The 18,792-nt window shown below is 38.5% G+C and overlaps 1 protein-coding gene across 1 annotated transcript in view; it reads right to left on the reverse strand.

The window, feature by feature from the left end:
- The window catches only part of BTBD1 (BTB domain containing 1), a 40,610-nt gene continuing 21,818 nt past the window's right edge, over positions 1-18,792 (reverse strand). Inside the window, 8 exon segments of the mRNA XM_029575935.1 lie at positions 1-1,236; positions 2,778-2,924; positions 3,658-3,745; positions 6,050-6,093; positions 6,095-6,233; positions 8,327-8,381; positions 8,384-8,538; positions 9,961-10,070. Of these exon segments, the coding sequence (XP_029431795.1) occupies positions 1,078-1,236; positions 2,778-2,924; positions 3,658-3,745; positions 6,050-6,093; positions 6,095-6,233; positions 8,327-8,381; positions 8,384-8,538; positions 9,961-10,070 (897 nt within the window). The 3' untranslated portion in view covers positions 1-1,077.

The raw sequence follows: 18,792 nt of genomic DNA on the forward strand, positions 1-18,792 counted from the left end.
AACAGGCTACTGGGTTATATTCTTAAGATGTTCGTATATGAAACAAGCAATTTATGTAATACTAGTGTTCCATGTATTAGTAGTATGTAAAATCTGAACAGCAGCTTTAGAGGCCCCAGATAAAGCAAAAAAACAGTTTGGAACCAAATAGCATATAGTTTCCAAATTATGATTGCTTTCTAAAACAGATTATAATCTATTTCATTTTCCTTGCCCCTGTATTTCCTAATTCAGAATTAAAAAGCACAAAAATAACAGAACAAAACATTGTCAAGAATCACTTTAGTGTAGTGTTTTGTAAAAATGAATAAATCCAGTTCCAAAATGCTGTCACATTTTTCTTTGAAGTGTTCACATTGCTATGTACAATTATAGCATTCTTGCAATTTATATATGCTCCAGCATATTAATCTCGTCAGTCTTTGTTGGCATCCTTGAAAACTGATGGTAGAAATTTTGCATACATTTGCTCTTGGTTGGAGATGGTTTAATACTGTCACCTAAATGTTAAAATATTCAGTTCATGTAACCCTAAATTTGTTTGAACCAACATTTCTAGGACTACTTTTCATGTCCTGCCAAAGAAGAAAAGTTATAAAACCAAAATGCAGATAAATCAGGCTGTGAATCGATTTTGCCAGAGGTTGAAATCTTAGCAAGAAATCCAAGAGAAGAGCAATATCTCCATCAAAAAACTGTTTATCAGAGCAAAGAATCTTCAATTGTTGATGACTAAAAGAGGATGCTTCTGTTCAGAGATCTTCCATGGGAAATTTAACAATATGCTATAGACGAGGTATGAGACTTCAGGAATGAACAAGCTAATAACTACTATTTAGAGTTACAACAGCATTTACAATTCTTGGGCACATCTCCATGCTTTCAACTGGTTTTATATCCAATCCACAGTCTGACATATCCCATAAGAAACACTTTGCTTCTTATTAGGGCTTAAAGATTGTATATACATATATAAACTCAACACATTCAACTTATTGTACTTGCTCTCAAAAGCTAGATCTAGGCCATCAACGGAAGCTACACATTGCTACTATCTGAGATGAGCTATAAACACAATTATGTATAAAATATAATTTCTGGTATTTGTCCATCTTCCACTGATGTTCCATTATTGTTACCAGGGCAACTAAAAAAGAAAAAACAGGTCTTGCTGGCTGTTGGAGATTCATGGATTACTTTCTTCAGTCCTTTGGTTCCATAATGGGAATCTGGGCCCTAAAGACAAAACCCCCCCAACAAAAAACTGTTTATAAGCTACATAGTTACAGCAATTGGCATATTCATAAAAGTTGCAGTTATATAATAAATGCTCTAAAAGACTCTAGCACACCTATATTAAGCAATATTTCACTTTAGCTGTTTAGTATCAGGTGCTTAGACGTGTAAAAAAAAAAACAACCCAAAAAACCCACCAAAAAAAACAAACCAAACAAACCTCAGTTTAAACCAAAAATGAAGAAAAAGCAAAGCATTACCATATTGGGTATTATAATAAAACAAAAAAAAAAAAAAAAACCCAAAAACAGACAGCCAGAGGGGCCCAATATTAAAAACACATTTAGTGCTAGATAACCAGGATTTATCCAGCTATCTAGCAGCCACTGAATATCCAGTAATATCCAGCTATCTAGTGGCTGCTGAGCAAGTCACTTATCTGGCTATTTGATTATCCAGATAAAGTGTGGGCGGGCACTGGGTAATGCAACATATCCAGTTAACCAGATAATTAGTGCTATTTGGTTTCTATGGTGATATTCAGTGCATAACTGGATAACTTAAAAAATTGGGCCCATAACGATTAACATAGCACAGACACACATATGCAGTACTTAAATTACTACACGATACCATAAGGGGCTCCTTACGTCACACACTGCAAGTGTATAACCACAATTCCTGAAACAATACCAGACTACTGGGATTCAAGAATTCACTTTGCACAAAATAACCTTTTGGTAACTAGTCTTCAGTACTTAACATTTTAACTCTTAATGATAGAGAATGCTATTAATCTGTGAGGTTCAGGTTCTAGTCACTAACACTGAAAAAGGTTACTTTACAACACCCCTGCTTCCTATTGGCCAACAGTCATACCTGCTGTGAATAGGGCAGGCCCAATTATTATATGCGTGTGAAGAACTGCTGGGTTATTTTTCTCTAAAAAGTCCCATTTAGCAGAAAGATAAAGTTTCCTTTTATATTAACTAGGAGACAGGAAAATGACTAACAAGGCCATGGTAACCTTGTCTTCCCCCTCTCCCATGACCCCAGACCATCAAGTAGGAGTTACTTCAATAGCATCAATTTGGAGTCCAAAACAAGAAGCAGGTGGCCACAAGCCTACCAGCTATTTAAAAAAGAAAATAATATTAATTAAAATTATACACCACCTCCCCAGTTTAAAAAGAGCACACAAAGTGACGTACAAGTCTGTAAGTCTGTTACCTGTCAGCTGTTTTAAAAGAATACTTATGGCGTCTGAACTGTAAGCGTCAGACAAGAATAGCACTTTCCTGTTACTGGCAGTAACAGTCTATACAAAAGTGAGAGAACTAAAAACACACAGACCCAAAGATTTAGACATTTATTTTTAATCACAATGCCCCAGATATATTTATTCTGTTTCTGAAATACAAAATACTATGCAGAAAAATAATTTACATCTCTACTGTAATATAGTTTTAACCACCAGTCAGACATTCAAAAACATGGAAGATTTTCTAACCTTTGTTTATTTTATAAAACAATGCACTTACTTTGAGTGTTGCACAGGCTGTATAGCAGATATTGGGTAAAATCTCTATAGGCTCTTTAAACATGACTCTAAATGTATTAGCCGTTCCATCACAACTAAATCCAGTGTCATTCTGGCCCAATGTCTGATTTTTCTCATATTCAATAATCTACAAAAAACCCACAAAAGAAAGACATGGTGAAAAGTTAAAGAAATGTTTTTGGCTTTATGTTGTCACAAGTACTAACTACTACTGAACACATTTTAGTAAACAGATACCTAACCAGTTACACATGGGCATTTGTGTTCTGTTCCATATCAACAAGTTTCCTCTTTAGAAGCATACTTGTGTTGTAAACAAATGCTGAGTTAAATATTTAAGGACCTTCATTTTCCATTTTTCCTGGGAATTTCGTATGTTATAACAAGAAAAAAAAAACCTGAAAAAAAAGTTTTTTAAAATTTATTTTTAAAGGCAGGAACAGTTGAAAGTCCCAGGAAAAAGATAAAAATGAAAATGAAGGTTCCTAAAAAATATTCAAAAAGCAAAAATGTTAAGGTTTGGGCCACAGAAAAGGCAAAACATGGAAGAAAAAAAGTGGCTTTGTGTAAGCCTTTACATCATATAATTTATTTAGTACAGAACCTTATAAATCAGAAATACAATTAAATATTTTAAAAAGTTTCTGATGTAGTGCTGCATTGGTGGATGGCAGATGTAGTTGAGTACTAAACCATCATAAGCCATTTTTATTAAAACTGAAAGGAAATATTTTATTTATATTCCACCTTTCAGACCCTTCAAAGTAGATTACATTCAGAACTATCAGAATACTAAATTCAAATACGGAAAAAATAATAAAGGAAGACATAAGACCTTTCAAAAGCAGTTTATTCTTTACCTGTATATTGACTTGATAATCTGTGGGCCCATGAATAGAACCATACAGTCCAAATCCCACAATGGAAATTCTTCTACTAACTGTAAACCTTTGTGGAAAAGCAAAGCTAAGTTAAATTAATTCAACAAAAAAACCCCCCAGAAAAACCACTGGATAGCGCCACCTGTAGAAATTAATAAAATGGTAAGTAACTTTTTTTAGGAAAAGAAATGAAGAGTGGCACATCAGGACTTACTAAGTCTAACCTGTAGTTTGCCTAATCACAATAAGTTTTAAAAAGTACTCAAGTACTTTTTTTTTATTGCACCAAAAATCTAATAGTTTAGGAGGGGGGGGGGGGGAAGAGAGACAGAAGTGCTGTTTGCAAATAAGGGGAAAAAGTACAGTTCTATGAGTATTCAAGAACATCCTTACATGTATTTTCATCTTTTGTGAAAAAAAAAAAAAAAAAAAAGGGCCATGGAAGGCAAAGAAAAAAAAAAAACCCTCTAAAAAACTGTTTTGCACAAAACACCAAAACATACTTTGTATGATGCTGCTGTGTAGAAGCAACTTTTAACACTGTCACGTGCACAACACAATGATCATGTTAGAGGTTTTTGCACACCCGTCTTGCACAGCAACACAGATGTTTCAGATCAGTGGTTCTCAACCGGTGTCGCCACACTTCCCGTTCCCCCACTGACCCAGCTGCTCCCCCTCCCGAGCAAAATAGGTCCTCCGCCCGGGCTTAAAATGCTGATAGCCTGGGCAGAACGCAGCAGGACAGCTGGAGTCAGCGGCACCGGCATGCTCTCTTCTTCCCGCGTCCCCACCCTACAGCCCGGAAGCGGAAGTGGTGAGCGGCGGGTGCGTGCGCGGGAAGAAGAGACCATGCTAGTGCAGGCAGCGTTGGCCCGAAGAAAAGGAAGAGGCGCAACCTGAGGAATGAGCTGTGCGGCTCGGAGGAAAAAACACAGAATGTCGTCAACCCCCGCAGCCGATGGAACTCCTTCTCCGCGAGGGCTGAAATGAAATGAAGTAGGTTGCTGCTGTCTTTAGGGTTAGAAGTGGAGGAGGCTGCTGCTATTCGGAGGAGGGGGGGAGAGAGTGAATCAGCAAGCATGTGTGTTTGACATCCTGTGTGTGTGAGTGAGAGAGCGAGCAAGTATGTAAATGATTGAGAGCCTGTACATGTGAAAGAGTGTAGTGTGTGACTGAGAACTGGTTTAGGTGAGGGAGCATGCGAGTATGTGATTGAGGCCTGGTGTGTAAATGAGGAGAAAGCAGAGAGGCATGTTTGTAAGCACATGAATGAGAGTGTGTGAGAGAGAAGACAGTATCTGTGTGATTGAAAGCCTGAAAAGAGACAGCATGTGTGTAAATGTGTAATTAAGAGCCTGTATAAGTGAGAAAGAAAAAGCACGTGTATATGAGCGATTGAGAGCAGTGAGAGAGAGAGAGAGAGGAGAAAGTTGCAAGCAAACCATCCCTCCCTCCTAATTCAAAACAATCTCAGGCACCTGGATAGCAAACGTTCCCAGGTCTGCAGAGCAAACATTTTTTTGTATTCTTATTTTTTCATTACGGGGTCGTCTGCTATTTTGAAATATTTTATTGGTATCTAGAAATTTTTTATATGAGTTTTTAATTAATTGGATATTCCACTCATCAGTGTTTGAAATAATATGTGCTCTTTGTTAGAATGGTTTTACTGCTACTGTATATTTCTTGATTTGTTTTATAAGGATGGGTGATGTTTCTTTTTTCCTTTATTACACTGCATACAGAGACTCTGGCTTGTTGCGGTTTCCAATTCAGTTTTTTGTCTGCATGCTTCTAGTTATGCGTTTTGGTCTCTATCTTTGTTAGGTGAGGGTCAGTACGTGTGATTTCAGGTGAGGTTTTCTGCTGGCGTTGTAGTTTCTGTGTAGGGCTCTTGAACAGCCTGACTTGGTCCATTTCCTAATAGGAGATGTATTGGTGTCTTAAGGCCTGGTGTGATATTTTCAGTGTTGCCTTTTAGTTAAGGTGGTTACTGTTTAAGTGCTGGAAATTGGTTTGCTGTTTTGGGTGGGATGTTTACTGTTTATGCCAATTTCTGTTTCAGACAGAATAGTATCTTTTTCTTGTGTCATTAACCATAAAATAATACTGGACCTTTATTTTTTGTCGTAAATGTAATGAGAAGTGTGTCACATGTGAGCATGGTCTGTCAGGTGTGTCACATGGGAACAAAGGTTGAGAACCACTGTTTTAGATGAACAGCTATACTTTGTTACAGAGATCCTGAAGTGTGAAACTGGTGTCCAATTTTTTAAGGAAATTCAGTGCGAAAGATTGCAGCCCTTCATAGACTATGATGAACCATTACAGCTCAATCCTTTTCCTGTGGTAACCCTATGGTGGCTACCTGATTCTATCACTTGTTCCACTGTAGCCCCAGCGACTCTCCACTTTGCTGGAATCTGTTGATGCTGCATTCTTTTCCTCTGAGGCAACATCGCGGTCGGTCTATATACTCAACACGAGGTTTAGGGTTTACTGTAAAATGCAGAAAAAGATTTACCACTTCCCGATCTGATAAAATTCCAGGACTGAGCAGGACCTGTGACAACAGAAAAAAAAGGCAACAGTTCCATGAAGGTGATCTACTCTGCACTGTCCAAATGAATTTTGAAAAGGAGCTGAAATAAGTTTAAAAAGCAGAAACCTATAACTTACATTTACCCTTAACCTCAACTTTGAAATCCTAGAAAACATCAGATTTAAATGGAAAAAAACCCAAAAAACAAAAAACCTTCACCCAGTAATTTCTAGGGTTAATGTGTAAGTAGTTTTCAGGGATGTCTTCAAATAGTTAAAAGTATCATAATTGTAGTGTTATTTACAACACAACATAAGAACATAAATATGCCATACTGATGTCAGACCAAGGGTCCATCAAGCCCAACCTTCTGTTTCCAATAGTGACAAATTCAAGTCACATGTACTTGCAAGTACCCAAAAATAAATAGATCCCATGTTACTAATGCTGGCAACAGGCAAAGGCTAGTCCCTATTAATAAACAATTCATGGACTTCTCCAGAGAAAGCTTTTTCACTCAATGCACAATTAAACTCTGGAATTTGTTGCTAAGCGATGTGGTTAGTGCAGTTAGTGTAGCTGGGTTTAAAAAGGTTTGGATAAGTTCTTGGAGGAGAAAGTCCATTAACTGCTATTAATCAAGTATACTTAGGGAATAGCCACTGCTATTAATTGCATCAGTTAGCATGGGATAGATTTAGTTTTTGGGTACTTGCCAAGTACTTATAGCCTGGATTGGCCACTGTTGAAAACAGGATGCTGGGCTTGGACTCTTGGTCTGACCCAGTTATAGCATGCTCTTATCCAAATAGTTTTTAAACCCAGCTACACTAACTGCCCTTAATGACATCCTCTGGCAAAGATTCCAGAGCTGAATTGTGTGTTGAGTAAAAGAATTCTGATTTGTTTTAAAAGTGCTACTTGCTAGTTTCATGGCATGCCCCCTACTCCTTGTATTATCCATAAGAGTAAACAGAGTCACATTTACCTCTATTCAAGTCCTTTCATTATTTTGTAGACCTCTATCATATCCCTCCTCAGCTGTCTCTTCTCCAAGTTGAACAGCCTTAATCTCTTTAGCCTTTCCTCAGAGGAACCATTCTGTGCCCTTTATCATTTTGGTCACCCTTCTCTGTACTTTGTCCAGTGCAACTATATCTTAGAGTCCTTCTCACATACTAACATTCCAAAACAGCATCTCAGGTTTATAAACTATTAGGTAGCTCTAGGTGAGAACATCGTTAATATGGATTACGAATTGTACCTCCATAGGTCCTCAGGCCTCAAAAGATGGCAACAGAATTCTGAAACCAAAAATGGGGCTTAAGAAACTGTTCTTTAGCGTAGGGTCCACTTATTCAACAAATGACAGCTACACTCCAGCACTTTCCCGTAATGATTAAGATCCTTGTTTAAACACTTACTACAGTTTAGGGGTTCTCAATGCAGTCACTGAGGGCCACACAGGTTGGTTTTCAGAGTAACCAAAAATGTGCAAACAAAACTGCTGCTGGACAAAGTATATGCAATTACTCGTTCATTGTGGGCATCCTAAAATCGGCCTTTTTTTTTGGCTTGAGGACCAAGTTTAAAGTCTCCTGAAACAGACAATTATTGGTCCAAACAGGGATTCTCTTTTACAGAGGCTCAGCATTCAGAGATGAATGGCAAGCCAAGTATTCTAATTTTATTTTCTTTAATCTCATTGTACCCTTTATTGGTTATGTTTAATTTGAAGGTGCGTGATCTATTCAGTTTGAACAGTAGAAGTAAGTATATAGAATGTATGCAGTCATTTTCTGGAAATTTTGTATGTCTGTAAAATGACAAATACAAAAGTTTTTATAGTTTGCAGTGATAACACGGAGAGACTGGCGATACAGAAATAGTAATTTACAAAGCTTATACAGTCACCAACTATTTAAGCAGCAGAATTACTTATAAGAACATAAGAAATTGCCCTGCTGGGTCAGACCAAGGGTCCATCAAGCCCAGCATCCTGTTTCCAACAGAGGCCAAAAACCAGGCCACAAGAACCTGGCAATTACCCAAACATTATATAGCATAAACATTAACTGAGCAATTAGAAGAGAATATGGCTACTAAAAATTACCTGCAGCAAACTCTTCAATAGTCATTAGTGGAAATCGGATAAGGAGATGGCTTTTCCCAACACTTTCTGCTTGTTTTCCACAGAGACTGGTAGCTGCTGCCGCTGACACTCTGCTTCAGCCCAACGAACAACAGCACCAAAGAGACGACTCTCTCGAATACTAAGGGTTTGTCCCTTTTCCAGCACCGCACACCAGCGTAATCTAAGAGACATGCAGAGTTAAAACAGCTTCTGTTACAAAAATATGTACATTAAAATTAAACTCCAAAGCCTTAAAGTCAAGAAGGCTATTAGTGAGCATTTCTTCAGAAGTTGTAACCACCATAAATCATGCTGTTTTTAGATTTTTTTTTTTTTTTTTCAGACAGCTAATATTTTGTGTATGCAATTTTTGTATGATTTTTAACTAATGCTATTTGATTATAAAAGGAACAGCTTTCCAAACAAATTAAAAAAGTGTCACTCGCTGCTATGAAATAAAGTAAATTCAAATCTCCTGGTGCTTTTGAGGTATGTACTGAAAGTTTGTAATAAGCAATATTTTTCTTCTAGTGTATGTCATTCTGAGCGCTCTAACGACAGGCGATTTAAGAAAGCAAGTGCTTATCATAAATGTTTTCTGTAAGATAGCAGGATGAATAGCCATGACTATGAGGTGGAGTTATCCAGCAGCACCAAACGGACTTGTCTCTCCAAGCTATGAGCTCTAACACATGTGGGAGTTCCCATATGGGCACCAGCCTCAGAGCTTCTCAGTCTGTTTCAGAGCTAACTAGGTAAGTAAGTCAACTCGCCCAAAGAAGGGCAGCCAGTTCATGGCTAATTTTATCCTGTTATCTATGGTAAACACCATTTACTGTAAGCAAACTTACCTTTTCCTTCGATAAGCAGACTGAATTAGCCATGATCCATGTGGATTAAGCAGACTAATCAAGGGTCCCCCTCCCCCAGACACAGAATGGAAGAACACACCTTATAAAATTGAGCTGCATACACACAAAGGGGCAGATTTTCGGAGCCTACGCACGTAAATACAGGTTAATTGCATAGGCCTGGCGACACGCGCAAGCCCCGGAACGCGTGTAAGGCCCGGGGCTTGAAATAAAATGGGCGAGGCAGTTTGGGGTGGGGCGTGGCCAGAGGCCTCTACTTATGCTGGGTCTGGGGATTGTGTGCCGGCAGGCGCAACTTCGGCAATAAAGGTTGGGGGGGGGGGGTGTTAGGTAGGGGCGGAGGGAACAGGGAAAGCCAACAGGGCTCCATTAGGGCTTGGCACGCACAAGGTGCACCTCCTTGCACGTGCCGACCTTGGCTTTTATAACATGCGTGCGGCTGGGGGGGTTGCGCGCACAAATCCACGCCCATGAGTAGCTACTAAAATCTGGCCCAAAGTGTTTACTGAATAGTAAATGGAGTCTTTTAAACTCCTGATTTACTCATCTTGACTGAAATAACTTAAACATATGTACATACAGCTATCAATCTGAACATTAACTGAAAACTATACAAGCACACAGAAGTCATGTTTGGGAACATCCAAGATGAACTGAAAATCCTAAGAAAGGACACTAGATCACAGAAGACATTCATAAGAAACCTTTAGAAATTAAGGTGCATGAGCAACCTACCTATATCAATATCAGTAAAACCTTCTGCATTTATTGCATCCATTGTACTCTTGTCTATAGTATCTAGACAGAGACTAGCAAGCTGAGGTTCATCAAATAATCGAGCCTAAGGATAAAGATAAAAGATTAGGCAGTTAAACAGCGAAACTGTACTGTATGTATGAAACACTAAAACCAAGGATTCTTAAAAGCATTGCGTTTCCTTTCAAACGTGAACATTGTTTTCCTTTAAGTCTTAAATGAGGGCTTGGAAAGCATTGCAACTAGAATGAGAAATTATCCCATAATGTCAACAAACAGTCTACTTCATGTGTTATGCTCCCACTGGCTGAATGGAACTATTCTCCCAATACTTGCAGATTATATTCAGACTGGTTCCTGTTCCAGTTTACTCTATACTCCTATTCTATAAATTGTTTTTCTGGATTTGGTTTGCCACCCTGGAGTCAACATTTATTTATTTATTTAAGGATTTTTATATACCGGGGTCCGTAAGAAACATCACCTCGGTTTACATTCAAACATTAATTCAGCAAAGAGCGTTACAATATAACATAATAACTGTATGAATATAAGACTAATTATAACTTTGTAAAAAAAAAAAAAAAAATTATTTATATAAGAATGTCTGTAGAAATATTCTGAAAGGTATATAATAGAACTCAGTTTATTGATAGAAGGCTTTTTTGAATAGCCAGGTTTTTAGGTTTTGTTTAAATTTTTTGTGGCAAAGTTCCTGGCGTAATTCAGAGGGCATAGTATTCCATATTGTAGATCCAGCAATGATGAAAGAACGTTCTTTTGTAGTCGAAAGTTTGGTCAAATTAGGCGCAGGGATCTTCAGTTTCGCTAGATGTTGGAATCTGGTAGGTCGGATTGATGTTGAATTGTTTTGAATTGTAATTGATCATTGAACCATTGCATTTCTCTGTTGTGAACGGCTTTATGTATAAGAGTCATGGATTTATATACTATCTTGAAGCCACCGGTAGCCAGTGCAATGACTGAAGTGCTGGAGTGATGTGCTCATGGCGTCTCGTGTCAGTGATGATGCGGGCAGCTGCATTTTGTAACATTTGCAAAGGCTGGATTGTTGTTTTAGGTAGTCCTAATAGCAATGCATTGCAGTAATCAATTTTTGATAGAATGTTGCTTGCAATACTGTACGGAAATCATACTGGTATAAAAGGGGTTTAATGCGGTTTAAGTGTGTGTAGCTTATAGAATCCATTTTTAATTGTATCAGCGATTAATTTTTGAAAGTAAGATTGTTATCAATAATAACGCCAAGGCTACGTACTTGCTGAGACATTGTAGAGATGTTGTGAGAGGTTGGAGTTGTTCAGTATAGAATTATTTTGGGGGTGATATAATCATAAGCTCAGTTTTATTGGTGTTGATAGCTAATTGGTTGTCCGTAAGAATTGATTTAATTTCAGATAATGCTGCATTCCAAAAGCTCAGGGCATTTGTAATTGAACTAGTAATAGGAATAATAATCTATACGTCATCCGCATAAATAAAATATTGAAGACCCAGTTTAGAGAGTAGCCGGCATAGTGGTGAGAGGTAAACATTAAATAAAGTAGAGGAAAGAGAGGATCCTTGTGGGACTCCTTGAGAGAGATTTCTTGGTTTGGATTCACTTTGTCCACATTTAACACTAAGTTCTGTTGCTCAGAAAAGATTGGAACCATAGTAGTGCTGAGCCAGTAATGCCTATTTCAGAAAGGCGGTTTATAAGGGTGTTGTGATTTACTGTGTCGAATGCAGCTGAAATATCAAGAAGAGCGATAAGATATGATTTTCCAGTATCAAAAGCTTTTAGTAATATCTCTGAGAGAGAAATTAAAAGTGTTTCAGTGCTGTGATACTTACTAAACCCATATTGGGATGGGAAGAGAAGATGATGCTCATCTAGATAATCAGTTAGTTGTTTGTTGATGATTCTTTCCATTACTTTTGAGAGGAAAGGTAGGTTAGAAACTGGGCGAAAGTTTGCTGGATCAGATGAGTCTAGGTTTGCTTTTTTTAATGTAGGCGTTATTATAGCATGTTTGAGTAAAGAAGGAACAATGCCTGAGGTGATGGATTTGTTAAGAATCATTGCAATGGGTTTAGCTATAGTTGTACGTATTGCAAGGAGAATCTTAGTAGGCATGATGTCTGTGGGGTGGAAAGGTTTATTTTCTTTAGAATTGATTCGACTTCAATACCAGTAGTAATTTCTAGATTGGAAAGCTTTGTTTCAGCTTTATTTTGAGTGGCTGATGTAGTTTGATTAGAGTATGTAGTAGCGGTATGATCAGTAGGATTGTTAATGTAGGAGGAGTTAATATTAGATTTAGAATTCATTGTAATTTGTGACTTACATCGCATTATAATTGATTGTATTTTGTTATAAAAATACGTAGCTAGTTCCTCACATTTTGATTCCTCGTCATTGTTTGTGATAGAAAGAGCTGGTGCAGTAATAAGGCTTTTGACATATTGGAAGAGTGCTTGGGGGTTGAATTGATATTGATGGATTCTGGCCGTGTGTAGAAATCCTTCTTTGTTTTATCGGGTTTTGGCGATATTTATGTAGTAAGTACTTAAATTTTAATAGAGTAGTAGAATTTTGGTTTCTGCGCCATACTTTTTCTGTTTTTCGAAGCTGTTTTCATAGCTTTCAGTTCAGGAGTATACCAAGGTTTTTTTTTAATTATCTTTTCAGTATTGATTTCTTTGGATTGTATAGGACAGAGATTCTCTGCTATGTTACTGGTAATTTTAAACCAAGATGAGATTGCTGTTTCTGCATCTGTGAGATCTAAATTTTTAAGATCTTCTGAAATCAAATTATTAATTTCCTCTGTTTGACCTTGTTTGCGAAAGTAGATAGTTTTTTTGCTAGGAACATTATTTGGTGAATGCTGGATTGTGCAGGACGTATCAATCCGAAAGTGGTCAGACCAAGGAATAGGAGTGCAGCGGGGGTGTTTTGTTTCAATCAGGGAGTTAGTAAATATGACATCAAGAGTATGACCAGCTTTATGAGGGGTTGGTCACAGTTTGTTGAAAGCCTAGAGCGTTCATAGAAGTCAGTAATGCTTCGCAGGCAGGGGTTAGGGAGCCGATCAAAATGTAAGTTAAAATCCCCGAGTATTATTGTTGGGAGATGTAAATCCATGTTTTTGGTGATGATTCTGTAAGGACAGGATGGGTTGTTTTCAAGTATGCTTAGGGGGGGAGTAGATCAGGCAGATTTGTAGTTCTTTAGATTTGAAAAGGCCAGTTTCAATTTTGTGATATGGAGTAGGTAGCTTGAATTGTAAGATTGAATTTCTTTTTGGCAGCCAGAAGAATGCCTCCACCTTTCTTTTTGTTCCTTGGAATGGAAAAAAACATATATGTCAGTAGGTAGTTGATTTATTATGGCTGTGTCTGTGTCTTTCAGCCATGACTCGGTGATGCGCACATATGTCTGGTTTTCATCTGTGAGAATATCACTTAGAAGAGTGATCTTTTTTGTAGTGATTGTGTATTAATAGAAAAATCGAAAAAGTTAATAGACCTAACATTTGAGTAATAGGGTTTACGATAATTGGAGTTAATGTTCTGATTAAAGGTGAGCGTTGGATACATCTAGCCGGTTTATGATTTGTTGAAGTATTTAATAGTGGAATATAGTGGGGATCATTTTAAATTTAGTGCGTGTAAAAATCAAAACAGTAGATAACTTGTGTTGTAGATTTATGCAGTACAGAATGGTAAAGAGAAAATGCAGGACTCTTTTATAGAGAGACAGTCTTACCAAGAATGGATTTTAGATTTTTTTTTTTTTTTTGGTAGCACTATCTGAGCTTTAAAATATATGGAATTTCTATTCTTGCTGGCTTCCGAAAAGGTCAGTTTCTATTAGAGGGTAAAAGAGGTTTGCTGACTAAATGAAGGCAAATCCGATGATAGCAGAATGGTCTGTATAGACAGGGTTGTTTTTGTTTTTGATTAAAAAAAAAAAAAAAAAAAAAAAAAAGTAGACAAGATCAATAGGTCTCAAAGAGCAGTGACGTCAGTAGCTAATGTGACGTAACCACTTACAAACCAGGATTGATGAAATAGGGCTTTACGAAGGGGCAAGCCCCTTTGTCGCGCTCCTTCGGCACGCGACACTGGCGCGTGACGCCTGAGAAGCAGGGTTTAAAAGTTCCCTCTCAGCCTCTGATTGGACGATGGCAGCTTCTTTCTTTTGGCAGGTAGGCATGTTAAACATATTACTCATTGCTATTTCTGACAGAAGGAAAAAAAAAAAAAAAAAAAAAAAAAAGAGGGGGATTTCCCACCATTATCAGCAACTCAGGTACTGTTAAGACCTTCCTCTTGGTGAGGGACACAGACTACAGCTCCCTTCAGAGTCTAGCACAAGTATGGCTGAAACACACTGATTGGGACTGCCTACGTTGTTGATGCTAGGAAACAGAGCGCTGTAGCTTGGTCTCCACATGCCAGTGTTTCTGCTGTGCTATAAGACTGGGCTTGCTTTGACTAAGAAAATAAAGGATGCACTAGAGGAGAAATTTTACAGGACAATTTGTTACTCACGATTATAACTGAAGCATACAATTATAATGGAACAAACTTGCAACTCACGAGATTTTTTCAAAATGCATATATAATTTTGCAACAGTATTGTTGAAAGGATAAATGGCAACAAACTTTTGACATAGTTCATACCGTATTTTCCGGCGTATAAGACGACTTTTTAACCCAAGAAAATCTTCTCAAAAGTCGGGGGTTGTCTTATACGCCGGGTATCGTCTTATAGGGCACACCTGCTCTCTTACCAGTTTCTCTCAATCAAATGCATTCTCTCACTTACACACAGGCTGGCTGTCTCTGTCTCTCTTTCACCCCCCCCCCCCCCGAGCACAAATAGTAGCTGTAGCAGCTTCCTCCTCCAGCCCCCGCAGGCCAAGAAAGAAGAAAAACCCACTCGGCCGCGGAGGCTCATGCTGCTGTCTCCTTTCCTGATTACCAGCTCCTTCGACTGCTCGGGGCCGTTCCTGCTATCGCCGCTGCAATTTTTCATTCGGCACGGCTTTCTCCTTCCCGCGCACCGCACTGCCGTTGCCGCTGGGCTATCAGCACGTTCAAGCCCAGCGGGAACGGCAGCGGTGCAAAAAAAAAAAAAAAAAGCTGTGGCATCCGCGGCTGCCCTTTTCTTCTTCCCGCCCCCCCCCCCCTTTGAACCGGAACAGGAAGTGATGCGCGGGAAGAAAGAGCCGTGCCGCGTGAACAAATTGCAGCGGCGACAGCAGGAACGGCCCCGAGCAGTCGAAGGAGCTGGTAATCGGGAAAGGAGACAGCAGCATGAGCTTCCCGCGGCCGATGGGTTTCTTCTTTCTTGGCCTGCGGGGGCTGGAGGAGGAAGCTGCTGCAGCTACTATTTGTGCTCGGGGGGGGGGGGGGGGGGGGGGGGGGGGAGTGGAAGTGAGAGAGAGAGAGAAGCAGCCAGCCTGTTTGTAAGTGAGAGAATGCATTTGATTGAGAGCATGTGTGTGATTGAGAGAAACTGGTCAGCGAGCTCGTGTGTGAGAGACAGTGAAAGTGACTGCTCAGAGAGATGACTGATGTGTATGTGAGTGTGAGAGAGAGAAAAAGCATGGAAGTGAGAAATCTGGGTATGTGAGAAAGCATGGGAGTAAGAAGCCTGATTATGTGAGAGAGAGCATGGGAGCGGGGGGGCTGGCTGGTGTGTGTGTGTGCACGTGCATGAGAGAGAGACTGGTTGATAAGGTGAGTGGTGTGTGTGAGAGAAAGAGACTGGTGTGTGTGAATGTGAGAGAATGAATGTGATTCAGGGAATGAGAAGCCTGTGCACGTGGAGAGTGAGCATGGAAATGAGAGAGAGAGGTGTGTGTGTGTGAGACAGAGAAAGTGATTATGAGAGTGAGAAGCCCGTATATGTACGGTAAGCAGAACACGGGAGTGGGAAGCCTGTGTGTGTGTATGGCATGAGAGAGAAACTGTTCAGGAAGGTGTCTGGTGTGGTGTCAAAGACTGTTTGGGAAATGATTGGTGTGTGAGACAGAAACTGGTCATGGGGGCATGACTGGTATGGTGTGTGTGTGTGTGTGAGAGACATGGGCCCTAAGGAAGAGGAAGCTGCTGGAGGGGGTAAGGAAAGGTGGCTTTTTAAGTTTATTTTTCTTAATTGACTGCCATTTTAATTATTTAATATTATGTGATGTGTCTGCTTTTTTGAAATATTTTATTGGTGTTTGGAGAATGTTTAATAGTTTTTATGAGTTTTTAATTGTTGGATGTTATTCTGTTCATAGCTGTTTTGAAACATTTATTCTGCTTATTAGTATAGTTTTATAATTATTTATGTGTGGGGATCTATAGCTGCTTGCTAGTTCTGTTTTCCTAATAAGAGGTATATTGGTTTTTAGGGCCTGATATACGGTATTTGTAGTGTTGCCTTTTCATAGATAGGGTTGCTCCTGTTGAGTGTAAATTATTTTTTTTCTTAAAAATATGTATAAAAAAGGGGGGGGGGTCGTCTTATACGCCGGAAAATACGGTACTTTCCTCAGACTTCTGCAATGAGCATATATATTACACAATCATAAACACAGATCTGTTTCTATTAAGTTTTTGCATTATTATTTCAAACAAATAATGTTCATAGATTACCCAATATCATAAAGATGGTTTAAGAAGATTAGTGATAAAACTTTCTAATAATGTATTTGTGAATAACCAAAAAGAGTATATAAATATTTATTAAAAAAATGCAATTTATCCCTTATAAAAACTTTGTTTTGAAACCCAATGTATATTCTCCCAAAACCTTGCTTGTACAAAAAGTAAATCATTTAAAACAGTCATAAAATATCCTTTCAACTGTGCAACTCTCAGAAGTGGTCTTAAGCAACTTTGAAATATATGCTTTGCAAAAGTTAAACAAATGGACTGCTTAAATATTTAAACAATGCTTTTTCAATTATACTTTATACCTGCAGCTGACTTGAAATATGCCTTTAAATTTGATATCCATTTTACTTGAGTATAATCTTCCATATTTTTACAAAGTATTAGAAATTCTAATTACAGTACTCACCAAAATAAATTGTGGCAGCTGCATGATTTGTGCTCTGTCTTTTAAAACATTTTTTGAAACATTCAACATGTGACACTGCTCAAGTGATTTATTCCATATTGTGCCCTTGCAACTGATTCTATATACGACCAACACAAAGTTAAAACTTGTGTGTGTGAACAGCTAAGGTGCATTCATAAGTCCCGTAATGAGGCAGATCTTTAAGATCTAAGGGTCAATGCTTGTTAGAGGTTCCAAGCTATACATTCATTTAGTCACCTATAGAGAAGCTTCTTTTGGAAGAAGGTGTTGCACTCTAGAATCTATTACCTGTTGAACTGCACAAACAAGCTTGCAAAAAAAAAAAAAACTTTCCAAAAAATAGCTCAAAACCTATTAAGCAGGTTTTTATTCATTTTTAAAGCATTATCAATTTTGACTTATCTGATGGCATGAAATTTTGTGTCATAAATTGAGGAATGTACTATGTTTAGTCTTACAAGATGCATATTTTACATGTTGTAAATTTTATTTGTGCAAATGTTATCTAGTCTCATATTACCGTGTTTCTCCGAAAATAAGACAGGTCATATTTTTTTTAGCTCCGAAAAGACAGTTAGGGCTTATTTTCAGGGGATGTCTTTTCCATGATCACATTTATTCTTGAACAAAAAAAAAAAAATCAACATTTGTTCAAATATAACCACGTCATCAAATTCTGAATCATAACTCTCCAAACCCTGAATTCCATCGTTAATTTCTATTTCCTTTTTCCATGTACAACAATCTACATTAACTGGTATTCATGATCAAAAATCAACATTTATTCAAACAGTCATGTCATAATATTCTGGATCATCATCATAACTCTCCAAACCCTGTATTCCAGAGTGAATTTCTTGTGATTATTTCCTTTAGAATCATTGGCTCCAATTTCTCAGGTCTAGCAATAGTGCTTTCCTTAAATGAGCATCTCTTGTCTATATAGCCTGCTTTTAGCGCGTTGGCAACGCAACTGTCAGTTATTTTCTCCCATGAATTCTTCACCCAAGTCACAATCTCCTACAGTTTAGGCTTCTCAAAGTTTCCAAGTTGATTTCTATCCATTCTATTTTCTTTTTTTTTTTTTTTTTAATTTTTAATTTATGCATTTTCAAACATATACAACCATTTATTTATGTTATACAGATGTACAATCAGTAAATAAATACCAATTAACAAGCAGAAAGAAAAAGAAATACATCTGATCTTTTAAGGAAATAACAGAAGGATAAATTATACTGAAAATAAGAGCGGACTAAGGAAAACTAGGAGGAATACAACTCCTCCTTATACAATTGAAAAAAAAGTGTCATCTAGATTTCTCTACTTGCATCAAGCCCTACTACCGTGTTCCCCGATAGTAAGACACCCCTGATAGTAAGACGTAGTGGGAATTTTAGGGGGGGTCGGCTAATGTAACACATCCCCGAAAGTAAGACGGTACCTGTCATTTAAAAAAAAAAAATTATTTTTAAATACCTGTCGAGGGGCCGCGTGGGTCCAGGCGGCTGGCGGTCGCGTGTTAAATCTAGGCCGCGGGCGGGTGGGCACTTGTTTCCAGGCGGCGCGGGGGGGGGGGGGGGGGGGGCGGGTGGACGCGCGTTAGTTCGAGACGGCCGCGGGCGGCGGGTGGTTGCGTGTTAAATCTAGGCCGGTCGCACAGGGCGCGCATTCATTCACTGCTGGTGGGGCTGCCTCG

This window comes from Rhinatrema bivittatum, chromosome 13 (genome assembly GCF_901001135.1).
Source record: "Rhinatrema bivittatum chromosome 13, aRhiBiv1.1, whole genome shotgun sequence".
Classification (NCBI taxonomy): Eukaryota; Metazoa; Chordata; class Amphibia; order Gymnophiona; family Rhinatrematidae; genus Rhinatrema; species Rhinatrema bivittatum.